General features: G+C 38.4%; 2 protein-coding genes across 3 annotated transcripts in view; one reads left to right on the top strand and one right to left on the bottom strand.

The window, feature by feature from the left end:
* The first annotated feature begins 1414 nt into the window (after window positions 1-1414).
* pargl (poly (ADP-ribose) glycohydrolase, like) lies at window positions 1415-7020 on the top strand. Its single transcript, XM_056261581.1, has 14 exons — window positions 1415-1462; window positions 1532-1642; window positions 1719-1790; window positions 1879-1965; window positions 2454-2614; window positions 2701-2795; window positions 4036-4108; window positions 4186-4261; window positions 4337-4484; window positions 4692-4770; window positions 4857-4965; window positions 5051-5141; window positions 5250-5378; window positions 6673-7020. The coding sequence occupies exons 1-14, from the start codon at window positions 1415-1417 to the stop codon at window positions 6789-6791; spliced, it is 1398 nt and encodes a 465-aa protein (XP_056117556.1). The 3' UTR covers window positions 6792-7020.
* A 251-nt stretch (window positions 7021-7271) lies between these two features.
* ogdhb (oxoglutarate dehydrogenase b) overlaps window positions 7272-14878 on the bottom strand; it is a 35581-nt gene continuing 27974 nt past the window's right edge. For both annotated transcript variants that reach the window (XM_056261470.1, XM_056261469.1), the window contains exons 11-23: window positions 14371-14550; window positions 14110-14262; window positions 13324-13426; window positions 13075-13203; window positions 12594-12744; window positions 12385-12512; window positions 12079-12257; window positions 11919-11990; window positions 11706-11831; window positions 11243-11315; window positions 10992-11155; window positions 10679-10833; window positions 7272-8036 (exon numbers count right to left, since the gene is read on the bottom strand). In XM_056261470.1, the coding sequence (XP_056117445.1) occupies window positions 7916-8036; window positions 10679-10833; window positions 10992-11155; window positions 11243-11315; window positions 11706-11831; window positions 11919-11990; window positions 12079-12257; window positions 12385-12512; window positions 12594-12744; window positions 13075-13203; window positions 13324-13426; window positions 14110-14262; window positions 14371-14550 (1734 nt within the window). In that variant the 3' untranslated portion in view covers window positions 7272-7915. The remainder of the gene's footprint in view (window positions 8037-10678; window positions 10834-10991; window positions 11156-11242; window positions 11316-11705; window positions 11832-11918; window positions 11991-12078; window positions 12258-12384; window positions 12513-12593; window positions 12745-13074; window positions 13204-13323; window positions 13427-14109; window positions 14263-14370; window positions 14551-14878) is intronic.

Below are 14878 nucleotides of genomic sequence, written 5' to 3'. Positions count from 1 at the left end.
TGGTTTCTATAACAACAGTGCATTTACTGGACACGCAGTTGACAAAAGCGAAAGTGAAAGAGCTCAAAACATTACACCACAAAACATTAAAGCACTACATAGTGGGTATAATAACTAAGCATTTAACGTATTAAAAGAAAATAGACGAAACGTCTGCTAGGCTATTTCAGCATATTCCCTATCGGAGTTGAGTGAGTTCGATTTACACTAAGTTAGGCAGGCTACAGCCTTTTATACATATGTGATTCCTGTATTTTACGTTCTCAGAATATTTTTTTGTTAATATTGGCAATAACCAAAATATTAAAGACGTTAGTTTTAGAAAATCCGAATCAAATCAGAGCGAATTATTTTATTTAAGTAATAAAATGTAATTTTGCTCACAAGGTGAAAGTCTATATATATATATATATATATATATATATATATATATATATATATATATATATATATATATATATATATAGGCCTATAGGTTTTTTGGACTGTGTAATTTTTGTAATGTGGTTATAATTTTATTTCAGATTTACAATATTATCACCGCCCGATACTTGTCAAAGTAAAACATTCGAACGTTTGTTATGGTTACCTCACTTTTCGAATGTTCGCAGGTGATTCGAATTTTCAAAGTTATTTTAACGTTTGGAAACTTTGTTAGAACCATACGTAATCGAATAGAACAAAAATGTACTTCTTCTTTTTTTAATTCTAATGTTTTTGTTTTGTTTTGGGCTTAGATGTCGCACAACAACAGCAATCAAATGAAGGAATGCCTCGGTCAAACAAGTAACGGTGGAAACACTGTTGATCGTTCATCAAGAGGAGAATCCAGGAACCAGGACTCACGTGATCCTGCAGGAAAAGAGCCCACAAGCCAGACCGCATCTTGTGACGCTAGAGGCAAAATTGATAAAACAATGCCAACATCTAGTGAGAAAAAAGGAGAAGGGGGAGGAGAAAAAACGGGCACATCTTTTGAGAATGCAGAGAAAGGGGCCAAAAAAACCACATATGATGAGCATAGAGACAAAAAGGGCCAAAACCATGAACCTATGGACACTTCAGATTCCTCCAGCTCAGAAACAAGACCAAAGCCTGTGATAGTCCTGGGACCCACATGTCCCATCAAGAACCTCAAGACAATGGAAAACTTCAGCTCAGAGCTCAACTCGCAAATTCCCATGAAAGGACATACAATACTAATAGATGTAAGAATCATGCAATTTCATCCTCAGTTCTTGTATGCTAATCTTTTCTTATAAAGTGTGCTATGAATGAATATAATTCATGTTACTGGCTTGTTTGAGCAGACGACGCATTTCCGAAGGGGTTTAATTGTCCCCCATGAAGGGAAACACGTTTGGGATTCCCACCATGTGAAGTTACCACATCTGTATGTAAGTATGACCATAGAATGTTTCCTAAAGATCATCATTTCTATATCGAGAGCTTTTCTGAACAAGTAGCTTATCAAAATAGAAATGGTATCGGTTATTCATATTCACACTGAGTAATCGTTATTCCCCCATAGCAACTGCCTGCGTCCCACCAGAAGTCCCGTGCATCAGCCTCTCGATGGGACGCCACTTGTCAAGCGTTGCACAAACTCACCAAAGGCACTTTCTCTATTGGGGATATTCAGGTACTGCAACACTAAACAATGACAATTACTTTTACACTATAATGTGACCTGTTTTCTATCTTTTGTCTATTTGTAGACCGCAATAATGTCTTACAATTCCAGCAACAAAGACAAATGGACATTTGATGCATTCCATTATTACGGTCAGGTTAGTGAAACATTCTGCATATCAGAGGAAAGCTAAATGTTAGTGTAAAAATACAAATTGATGACAGATTTGTGCAATTGCTCTACAGCACGTACACTCAATGGACAATAATCTCCATACGGTGATCCCAAAGATGGCGAAACTGGCACTTGAATTACCTGATCTCATTAAACGGGTATGTTACAGGTTCCTTCTTTCCACAGACACTTGCATTATTATCCCTTAGTACAAGTATAACTTTAAAGTTAAATCTGATTAATGAGGCCAAATTTCTTTTTTTTCCCGGTTCCATTTAAATGTGTAGTGTGAATAAAGATGCAAGAATGAATGTAAAGGTCCATTTAACCCTGTAAATCATGACAATATTACATTTACATTACATTTCATATTTAATCAGCTGTGTTGATTTCTCTGAGATGACTAAAATCATAGAATCTGACTTAAAGTCTTTCTTAGCTTTTATGAAAGGTCTTACCGGACTCTGAACAATCTGACGAGCAACAACCAGACAAGAACAAAAAATAATAATAATAATTTCACAGTGCACCATTTAAGCTATAATAATGTCCCACTGGACCGAAGAAAATAATCATTTTCAGATTAATTGCATTGCTTAAACAAGTTTGTTGTAAGTATTTTGAGATCTGTACTCTCTGTCTCTAGCCCATTCCTCTACTGCGACAGCAACAGACCCACGCCATAACAATGACTCAGCAGCAGATCTCCTGTCTGTTAGCAAACGCCTTCTTCTGCACCTTCCCTCACAGGAACGACACTAGCCCTGGTTCAGAATACGCCAACTACCCGACCATTAACTTCAGCAGGTGTTACATTGATCGCATTAGACTCACACCACTCTATTATACTGGTGCTGTATCAATTATTTATTCATTTTATTTTTTTGCTGTAGCTTATTTGATAGCCGGAGTGACTCAGTAAAAGCAGCCCTACAGGCAGAGAAACTGAGAGCCATATTCCATTACTTCAACACCGTGACAAATGAAAGTCCTCCTCAAGATTCAGGTACTGAGAACACGCTTCACACACTTCACACACGACCACTGTACACTACCGTTCAAAAAATTGGGGTCAGTCAGATTTATAAATGTTTTTGAAAGAAGTCTCTTCTGCCCACCAAGAATGCTTTTATTCAATCAAAAACAGTAATTGTGAAATATTATTACAATTTAAAAATAACTTGTATTTTAAAATGTAATTTATTCCTGTGATGCAGGGATTTTCTAGCCTGGCTGCGCCCTCCTACGCACTTCCGCTCAATTTCATTTTCCTTCAGTACTACGTCTGGGATTCTGCTGTAGACTTTGGTTTTCTCCGATCAATTTTTTGTAGGGCCAATCAGCTAACAGAGGGAGTGGCTGAGAACGATGACGTCGTGCGTTATTTTGAGTTGTAGTTCAGTAATGGCAGCGGAGAAAGAGGCGAGCGAAGCCATTCGGTCCGTTGTAGCAACGCTGCCGAATATTAAGAAGTTAAAGCCGGAGCATGAACAATCTTTGCTTAGTTTCGTTTTGGCCATGATGGTTGTGGCCCTCCTCCCCACGGGGTTAGACATACATCACGAGCAAACGTTAGCGATTGGTGGCAGATCCAGAGTGACTCTGGGCAGATCCAATAGTTTTAGACTTCAATAGAGTACCCGCCTACAAGGAAGTTAACGATTGTCAATGGAGCGATGCCAGATCTGGCAACCGTTACTGGGCCAGAGCTGGCTCACTTCCGGCGTGCCGCTGCCAGTACACAGCCGAGTGAGCCGACACTCAGCCGCGATTGGCCCGATTCCGCTGGCTACCTGGGGACTCTATGTACAAATGAAATGTACGAGAGTCTGGTAGAACCAGGCTAGGGATTTTCCACATCATTACTCCAGTCTTCAGTCACATGATCCGTTAGAAATCATTCAAATATGCTGATGTGCTGTTCAATTTCCGATTATCAATGTTGAAAATGGTTGCACAGATTAATATATATATATATATATATATTGTTTTTAGGATTCTTTGATGAATAGAAAGTTTAAAAGAACAGTATTTATTTGAAAAATAATCGTTTGTAACATAATAAATGCCTTTACTGTCACTACTGTCACCAATTTAATGTGTCCTTGCCAAATAAATGTTAAAAAAACTAAAACATACAGAACCCAAACGTTTGAATGCATGCACATATGATGAGCAAGGATTTTATTTTTGGATTGAGTGTAACCAATTTCTTTCAGCTTCTTCAGCATCAAAACCAGATGGACTGGTTACTTTTGAAAGGATTTGCATTCAACCATCAAATCTCCCCGACTGGAATAAGTAAGTTGAACTGGTTCACACAATTGATAGACTAAAGTGAGTTGATGCGCATCTCTTACTGATTGTGTTTGATTTAGTCGGAAGGAAACCCTGAAGAACCTTCACATCTCTTCAAAAGGATCCATTGAGAAAGAGGGTGCAGGCATGCTACAGGTCAGCTTCATCTCAACATCAGTTTTGTACCCGTTCTTCAGATAAGATTCACCTCCATCATGTTGTTCTGAACAGGTGGACTTTGCGAGCAAATATATTGGTGGTGGAGTGCTGAAGTCAGGACTGGTTCAGGAGGAGATCCTCTTCCTCATGAGTCCAGAGCTCATCGTGGCCAGACTCTTCACTGAGAAACTGGCTGACAACGAGTGTCTTAAGATCACAGGTACTGCTGGGGGAATCAGCAAAGACAACGTTATCTTAAAAAACATAACAGCTTTCCGTCAGGTATAGGGATAGTTCATCCAAAAGTGTATACCTTGAGTGCAACGCAAGTCACTTTGGATAAAAGCATCAGAGTACTTATTTTGTTGTTGTAATTGGTTATGTGATTATTTTCTTCATCGTAGTCTAATCTCTAATGTCTCACCAGGGCCTCAGATGTACAACATTACTTCTGGGTATAGCAAAGAGTTTTCTTGGGTTGGTCCATACATCGATCAAGTAAAGCAGTAGGTACCACTTCAAAAGTGTTGAATTTCTTCAAAAACATTGGTTTTACAGATATGAGTGTAAGTTGTGGCACATTTATTCACAGGGACACGTGGAAGAGACGTTATCGGCAGATTGTTGCCATTGATGCTCTGGACTTCAAGAACCCGAGGGAGCAGTACACTAAAGATAATATAAAACGAGAACTCAACAAGGTACTAGTTTTTAATATATCGCTGTTTTTTTATCATGAGAATTTGTTATAAGGTTATTCAGACGTATACTGTGTGACTCTCAAAGGCATTTGTGGGATTCCACGGAACTCCGAAAACAGCCATCGCAACGGGCAACTGGGGCTGTGGAGCCTTTAAAGGGGATCCTAAGCTCAAAGGTAAATGAAGACAACACACACATACACACATGTTTGATCTGGTGAAATTGCAAACACTATTGATGGCTATGATAAATGCACAGAACAGAATGTGTTTGTCTTCAAAAGCTCTCATCCAGTTGATGGCTGCTGCAGTGGCTGATCGAGACATGGCTTACTTCACATTTGGCAATGAACATCTAGCATACGAAGTGCAAAGAATGCATGAAATACTGGCCCAAAACAGAGTGACTGTGGGTACGTACATAAACTGCATTTGAAACACACAGAAGCAGGTTAATAAAAAATATAACAAATATATCTTTTTAAGTGACATGAAGGCCAAATCTGGTAACCCATACTTGGATTTTGTCCTCTGCATTTAACCCATCCAAGTTCATGCACACACATTAGGAGCTTGACTACTCACAAAAGCTGTGATTAGTCAACACAAACACACAGCAAACTGACACACACAGCTTTGCTGCGGCTCCTGGGGAGCGATTGGGGGTTCGCAGTCGTGGGTATTGAGGTTGGAGAAAAGCACTGTTCATTCTCCCTCCCACCTACATTTTCCTGCCGGTTTTGAGAATCGAACCCACAACCTTCGAGTCTGACTCCATGAGCTCTGAGGTTGATGATTTACATAACAATTCAAAAGTAATTGATACTTTTAATCAGCAAGAACTTGACAGCAATTGATTAAAAGTGACTAAAGACATTTCTGATAATCTTTTTCTTTCTATTCACGAAAGATCATGGTGTCGACAAAAATAATTTTTATTTGATTATTTAATCAAATATATACAGCCTTGGCTAGCATGAAAAAAAATCTTACCGACATCAAACTTTTGAACAGTACTGTATGTTAATGTAGATACTTTGTGTTATTTTAGCTTTTTAAAATTTGAAGTAGCTTAATTTAACTCTTTCCCCACCATTGACGGAAAAGTCCATCCTTTGTGAGAAAACGCTACCCAGGCATTGACGGAATATTCTGGATTTTGGTGTTTTCACTGTTATAATGTAGGGGGCGCTATTAGGCCTCTTCTGATAGATTACGGAATCTCCTGATTCATGCAGAAATGAACGATATATGTAATCAGATGCATATGTAAAATAACACGATCATTAACATTAAACAGCATATAAATTAAAACTGCCTATTGTTACTGAATGAAATGTCGACCGACCCAGGACGAGTTACAGGTGAAGCTTTAGAGGTGTTGATGGACTTTATCTACTCCATCTGTTTTCATTATCGTTCTGAAGAATTCATGAAGCTAAAATAAAAGTTTTTTTTTTTTTTTTAAAAGCAGAGTCTCTGTTCTTTCTTTTGATATAATTCATGTTCAGATATTCATACAACAAATATTCAAAATATTTCAGTGGCTGGAAACTGAAAAAAAACAAAAACAAAAAAACACTGGTGGGGAAAGAGTTAATAGCCAAATTCAAAATTAAAGCCAAATAGCCAAATAAAATTACTAAAGTAACTAGTGTATTTTTGAGTTTGGGTTTAGAGTACCCTGATCATTTCTTCTTTCAACAGATAAACTGTACAAGTTGCTGAAGGACTACTCTGGACACTACGCTCGTGAACATCACTCGCCTAAAGACCTGTACAGATTCATCAGAGAGAAGATTGGGCATAAGGACAGCTTATTGTAAATGTGCCTGACTACTGTGAGATTCATACAAGCTCATTTCAGAGAAAAGTTTTCAGAACGGTTCAGCAGTATTAAACGTAAAGCTGCTTTGAATGTATCAGATTTTTGAAGGATCAGAAAAATTAAGTAACAATACTATAAAAAAAACTGTAATGTATTTTTTTTTTATACACAGGTGTCAGTCAAATTGTTTAGCTTAATTAAAATGCTTTAGTTATTCAGGATTTATAATAATTGTAGTTTCATCTGATAAAGTGCACATATGACATCTTCATTAATGCAAAATAAACACTTTACATCAAATTGATAGTTTTCTTGCAACAGTTCTTAGTACAAACAAGCAGACAAATGGAAACTGAGATGCTTTTATTGAACGAAGCCTTATAATAGTCTGGAATTAACAAACCTAAGAAAAATAAATAAATCCTTTTATTTGATGTCTTGCAGAGTCTTTCTTGCTGCATAATCTCAGCTTAAGGACAAAATGATTGTTTCAGCTTTCAGTCCTTGAAATCATCTATTGAAGGTCATGATAATTTGGCACGGAGTGCTTAGAAGGGGAAAGGGAGATATGAAGATGAGGATGAAGAATATATCGTCTTTACATTTCTTTCTATATTTTAAAACTCCTAAATGCAGGTAAGCTTAATATTTCCTTTCGCAATAATTTAAAAATGCATAGGGTTCCATGCATGTCCTTTAATGTCCTCATGCTATCATGACTTTTTCAATATGTCCCATTTCTGAGAGACGTCCATGCCAACTCGGTGCAAGCATTTCTTGCACTTCTCTGTGGTTTTTGTGCGTATTTAAAAGTAAATATTCATATTATTGAGGGGAAACCTCAAGCGGTGTCATTTTAAGGCTCTATTAAAACCATCATCAACATGCCTCAGAAAATACATGCATGCATTGTTACCATGTAGTTGCTAAAAGCTTGCATTCCTCTAAAAAAAATCTGCATTGATAGACCTGTCATACCTACAGAGTAAAGCAAACCTGTGCTTTGGTCAGGAGATACCTAGCTGCCAGTTTGCCCTCTTAACGCTATCAGCGGGATGTGAGCTTCCTGAAAAACAAGGGACGGAGGGATGAAAAAGGAAGTGAATGGAAGGGGTGAGGTGGTTAAGACCGGCCCTGGAAGGCATCCAGGTTGAAGGCGGTGTCCAAGAACCGCTCCAGCTCCATGAGATGCGCCTTCTTGTTCCCTGTGGCAGGGGCAGCTGCAGGTTCTCGGCCGGCATACCTGAGAAGAAAGCAACGCGAGTGAGTACAACTACAGATAAATGTTGCATGAGTGGATATCACGAAAACTTATTTAGGTCACCCCAAACTAAAAACAATTTCAACTCAATTTGAGATTTAAATATTAAAAATACTTTATTTATGCCTTAAAGGGGTCATATAATGGTACATGCACTTTTACAAGTTGATTGTACTGAAATGTGTGTTGGCAGTGCCTGTACACAACCATCATATAATGATAAAAAATCCATCCAGTGTTTTTGTTTTAATCTACTTATATGTTTTCCCCTGCCTCAAATTGAGCCGATCATTTGAGACGTCAATAAAACAGAAGCCCCTCCCACGATTGTTGATTGACAGCAGCGTTTCAACACAGACCCGCCCTGAGCGAGCTGTCATCATAGTCCGCCATTGTTGATACGCTGGAGCAGAATGGCATCTAAGCGATTGTGGTGTTCTGTTCTTGGGTGTAATAGCGAACACAGTCATTTTGATGTTCCTAAACCCGAACCGCTGAAGACGCAGTGGCTGAGTTTTGTTTTCGAAGGGAATATTCCCCACGAGCAACGTCAGTGATTTCATATTTGCGCAAATCTTTTCTTACTAGACTGCTTTATAAACGAGGATCAGTATAAAGCTGGTTTTGCTCCTGAAAAAAAAATCGGTGGCAACTATTTATGTTCCCTCTGCATCTCCAGAAGAAGTAAGTGTAAAGTTTTATTAACCTTTATATTAATCTTTGCAAATCGCGAAAAAAAGTTTTTCATGACCATTAGTTGTAACGTCAATCTGTCAATGAACAGTAAACACATAGCGTTCGTACCTCACTTCTCTACCGTTACCCTGCCAGTATATACAAAAATAGATCAAAGTGACATTACGTTAACCAACCATTCAGAAACGTCCTGTTCGAGCCTTAATTGTCTTAACTTCTTTGTGGCCGTCATCTTGTTTCGGGTCCGACTCCGGTTCAAACTGATACGATTGCACAGATGTGTCCTCAGAGACTCCCGCTGCCATTCTCTCTCCAAAATATACCCTCAACTGTTGTCAAGGCAACACTCCACGTGCGTTGTATCAAAACGCCGGCAGAACAGAGGGGCGGAGTGAGCGAAGCTCATTATCATTTAAAGGCATATGCACTGAAACGGCGTGCTGAAAACAGAGCTGTTTTTGACCAGGTAAAATAAGTGTTTTCTTAAAATACTAATGAGAATTTTTAATAAAAGTATATTACAAAGTTTTCATTTAGACCCTAAACATTCATATTAACTTGTACAAAAATGGCATTATATGACCCCTTTAAGAAACTGAAGCCTATTTGTATGACCATTAAAATGATTTGTATTGCGATCAGTGGCGGTTTTAGGCACGGGCGAATCAGGCAGTCGCCTGGGGCGGCATTTCTTCATGTCACATGGGGGGCGGCACGAGCAGTTAAAAAAATTCCTCTGTGCCGCGAAGGTTTTCTATTTTTTTTTATCAATGGCGCCCCTGCTTGCTGAGAAGGTGCCGTGCACAGAAGCGATGTCAAGGGGGTCTCCTGATTAGTTCACGTATCGCGTCTTTTGCGCGCTGGAGAGGGTTATTTCAAATGTAGGCGCACGGGAAGCGCGCTCATTATTGAAGCGTCGCGCTAATTTTTTTCCAGGAGCAGCGAGATGAAAAATTGTAAACTTTTCAGTATGGGAGTGTACCCAAACACTTGGGTGTTTTTCTCTTCTCCGTAAATAAATCTTTTAGCAGAGCTACAGCAAGCGTTTTTCTGTGGTGGAAATCCATTAGCTACTAAAACTTCTTTGTCGTTGTGGAGAGCGCAGTGCATGGTTGTATAGCAACGACAGCCATGGGAAAATCGGATCGAATTTTACTATTAATAATAAAAGATAAGCTACTGTGCATTATAAATGTCAGAATGTATCTTTATTGACTCATTCTTTTATAAATATGATTTAAATGCTGATATGTGAGGTTTATCTTTTTATAAAACCCTTTTTGTCAAAACTTTATTTGAACGTGTGCATGTAGATGTGTATTAGGCAATTTCATTGTGTATTAGTTTTTTTTTTAACAAGATTCTGTGTATAACCGTGATCATTTTGGTCACTATATTCATGAAATGAAAATCATTTTCATAATGATCAACTAAAATCAACTTTAATTATGTGTTTTTACAGTAGCCTATAATATGCAAAGTACAATTTTCTATTAAAAATAATCTCTGATTCTGTCCTTTTCTCTGACATTTAAGAGTGACATAGGCCTACAAAAGCTATTTTAGGTCTAAAACAGTTTGGATAGTTGTTAATATGAGAGCTGTTCGAAATTATTTAAGAGATAGCCTAAGTATTGTGTTACTATAAGTATCTCTCTGAGCCGTTCACTTTTAAAAACTCCATTTCGTGACAAAGTTTAACAAGTCATAACTAAAAGTGTGCCATGCTTAGAATTCAAGGCAGTAACCAATGCGCTAATGGTTCCTCCCTGAAAGTTAGATTCATCTAGCAAAATAACTGGATTCTATTAACTGTGTTTTTCAAATGGGGGGGAATCAGTAAATGATTCTGGATTAAAATATGAACAGGCTCTTGAGAGATTTTGTGAGATTTGCCCCTTCAAATTGAATCAAAAAACACTAGTTACCAAACAGGACGGGTGTTGTTGAAGGTTCTGCTGATGCGTGGCTTGACATAGTCATAGTAGCCTTGATTCTTATGCTCTTCCTGGCACCACAGCAGCTGAGCCTGTGAATACTTCTCTGCCTCTGCTTTCACCAGGTCAAACGGGAATGGAGAGAGCTGGAAACAAAACCTTCAAAGTCAATCCAACACAGTGCAGGAATTAAGCGAAAATTATAATGTGGTGTATAAATGTTTAGGAAAGAAAGCCTGACTAGCATGGGGAAATAATTACAGAATATGGCTCAATTAATAAAAATGAAAGTGTGTGCAGGTACCTGCTCAATGCGGCTGATGGCTACTAAGTCCTCCAGGCCTCTGGTCTTTCGCTCTTTGGTGAGGTCATAATAAACTTTCCCTGTGCAGAAGATGAGATGCTTCACTTGCGCTGAATTCTGCGATGCACTTCCCTCTTCTGGAATCAGATGTCTGAAGTGTGTGCCTGATCAAAACCAAACACAGACCATTACTACAACGTCCAAAGCATTTTTATGACATTTAAAACATTCCCAAGATTTCAAGCACACACCTGGTAACATGTCGTCAAAACTTGACTTGGCCTCTGGGTGCCGTAGCAGCGATTTAGGTGTGAAGATAATGAGCTAGAGCAAACAGAAACAAAAAAAAATATTACAAACAAGTTAGCTACAGACAGGGTCCCACACTTTTTGACTGTCCCACACTTTTCCATGGCCTGGATTTAGATGGATTTAAAAATATATATATTTCAATTCAGATTTTAAAATGATGTAAGCCCTTTTGACCGAATCACTAAAAAAAAGCAATTTAAAAGAATGATTTGCTCAGAAAGTGGGCATGACTTACAATAGCTGTCCAATTCAATATTTTAGAGCAAAAATATTTCTATTGCAGATATGATTTACCATGAATAATCCATGACTAATTCCAGACCTGGTAAGCAATTTATATTCCCAGATATTTCACTATGTGGAAAACTTGTGGAGTTGATAAACAGAGTGAAATGTCTCTACCGGCTTTCTGAAGGGTAGAAGGATCTGCCTCCGAAGAACATGGAAGTAGTTTGCAGGAGTTGAGCAGTTCACCACGATCCAGTTACAGTCATAAAGCTGTCGGACGGCAAAGTCCTCTGTGATTTTCTGTGGCAAAAAAATAAGTATTAAGCATTTTGCTAGAATGATAAAAAAAAAAAAACAGGGCTTGGTGGAAATTTCTATGTATTCTACCGGGAAAACGTCAGGGTCATCATTGCACATCTGCAGGAATCTCTCTGGGCGGGCGGAGGAGTGCTCTGGTCCCTGGAAGAAAGACAACAAGAAAGCAATGAAAAAGAGAAATGATGGAAAGATTAAAGCCCTGAGGTGGATTTAGGATGAAAGACCTCACCATGCCCTCCATGCCATGAGGTAGTAGCAGCACAATGCCGTTCTGTCGGACCCACTTGGCCTGGCCAGGGGAGATGAACTGGTCGATGATGCACTGGGCTGTGTTATGAAAGTCTCCAAACTGAGCCTCCCAGAGCACTAGAGCGTTCGGGCTCGCCATGGCAAAGCCAAGCTCGAAGCCTGCACACAAAGAGACAGACCTGAGGACATGCTTGTTCAGTGGGCATAAAATGCCACACACCACAGCTTATTCTGGGTTTGTTTGACCGACAGCAACCAACCAACAGCTCATTTGATTTATACCCACCAAGAACCCCGTATTCTGACAGGGAGCTGTTGCACACAGTATAAGGAGCCTGGTTCTGGTCCATGTAGTTCATGGGAATGCAGGTCCGTTTGTCAACGTTCTGATCATGTAGCACATGGTGCCGATGACTGTATGTCGATAAAAAGGCAGACTGTGAAGTTGCTTTCAATTCAAGTTCAATCAGAAGCAGGAGATGCAGCTATTCTCACCTGAAGGTCCCTCTCTCCACATCCTGACCACTGAGACGCACATGAATGCCTTCCTTTAGCAGAGAGCCCAAGGCCATGTATTCTCCCAGAGCCCAGTCCACTGAGCGGTTCTGCACCATCGCAGCTCTGCCCTTCAGGATACGGGACAGACCTTACGGGAAGACAGAGACAAAATGACCTCAGGGTAATGATGCTGAGGTACAGATGCTAGCTTAACTTAAAAAATATTTTTTTAAATATATTGTTGTGTTAATTTTTTTTTTTTATAATACAATTTTTGGCCGATTTTAGTGGTGATTTCACACGTTTTTGAAAACGTGAAGATTTTAGTCTTTCCCCATTAAAGTATATAGGAGCTGTAGTTGCATTACCAGAAACAGCCAGTTCCCAACATGTTTAAAAAGGACTTTGTTTGGGTACAGACGATCTGCCTTTTTCTAACTGTGTGCATGTGCATGCAGAAAGGGGAGTGGAAAGGTACCTCCGTGGATAGTGAAATCGTCCACAGGCACAGAAGAAGCCACTTGACCGATGTGACTGAGCATTTCCTCAGTGAGGCCAGTGGACGGACAGCTCATGCTCTTAGGTTGACCGTCCAGAGTGAAGAAACCTGTAGAGTTAAATACAAATGTCAAGCCAAGCAGATTTAAGAGCAAATACAAGTATACACACACATATACAAGTGTCTCGATACTGTTTATTGACATTGTACATTAACACAAACACACACCAGGCCAAGGGGAGTCAAGCCAGTGCTTGATGTGCATGATCTTCTCATCTTTAGAGCGATTATATGCCTCTTCACAGATTTTGTCATACTTAGCAATTTCCTCCTACAAGGACAAAAAGGCAACATTAAATTAATCTAAATATTCACTTTAAGTCATTTTAGTAAGAAAGCATCTGACATATAGTCAATATTTCCTATTAATGTCAAGAAATCTCTTATGACAACAAAGCCTGAATTTATTTGATAAAAAAACAGTAAAAACTGTAATATTGTGAAATAATATAACAATTATAACATAACTGTTTACATATTTTAAATGTAAATTATTCCTGATTCAATCAATACTCAGTATCAATACAGTCTTATAATCATACTTATACGAATAAGTATGAGAATAAGATAGTATGAGTCTTATACTCTGAGTATTGACAATTATAAGTTAGTGTATAATACAGTCTTCAGTGTCACATGATCATTCAGAAATCATTCATCATGTTGATTTTCTGCTCAAGAAACAGATTATTCTGACTATTCCGATTATTATTAATGTTAAAAACTGTTGTGCTGCTTCATATTTTTGTATAAATTATATATATATATATATATAAAATGAATATACATTTTGTTTGAGGATTCTTTGATTAATAAAGTTTAAAAGATCTTTTGAGGAAATCTTTTGTAACATCTTTACTGTCACTTTTGATCAATTTAACTTAAATTAAAGTATTAATTTCTTTTGAATAGTAGTGTATATACATATTAGCTGTAATATTTGTTTAATCTGACCTCATATTCCTGTCTGCTCACGGCTCCTTCAGCAATGAGCTTTTCAGCATATTTTTGCAGAACAGGTTTCTGTTTCTTTATCTGTTTGTACATTAACGGTTGAGTAAACATCGGCTCATCCATCTCGTTGTGGCCGTTTCGTCTGTAGCTCACCTATAGAGCAAAGTTGAATGATAGTATCAACACCTAAAGCACTTTTGACACAGTTGGCAACATTCCCAGTTGAAAAAAAATATATATATAAAGAGTAAGATTTCCTACCAGATCAACAACCACATCTTTATGAAAGGTGGCTCTCCATTCTGCAGCCACGTTACACACATACATCACAGCCTCAGGGTCGTCTGCGTTCACATGGAAGATGGGCGCGTTGACCACTCTGGCCACGTCGGTGGGGTACGGTGAGGAGCGTGCCATCCGAGGGTCAGTGGTGAAGCCAATCTAAAGAGAGCGGAACAAAAGCTATTTAAATAAATGCAAACATTTACCTAAAAAAAGTCAAACTCTCTCTCAGTGATTTCAACCATTTTTAAAAATTACACCATTTTGCAAACTTTAACCACACTTCTCATAAAAACGAAAGACATGTCAATCATCCTGAACATGCAACCTATAAGGAAAGGGGAAAATTGATATGTCATTCCTGAAAAAAAAAAAAAAAAAAAAAAAAAAATCACTTGTAGCACCTATGAAGCCATATTTTGTATAAATTATAGAATATATACACTACCGTTCAATAGTTTAAGGCCAGTAATTTTTATTTTGAAAA

This window comes from Rhinichthys klamathensis, unplaced genomic scaffold (assembly GCF_029890125.1).
Source record: "Rhinichthys klamathensis goyatoka isolate OS25496 unplaced genomic scaffold, OSU_Roscu_1.1 h1tg000183l_1, whole genome shotgun sequence".
Lineage (NCBI taxonomy): Eukaryota > Metazoa > Chordata > Actinopteri > Cypriniformes > Leuciscidae > Rhinichthys > Rhinichthys klamathensis.
The sequence above is the reverse complement of the archived record's forward strand: the minus strand, read 5'-3'. Positions and strand labels throughout refer to the sequence as shown.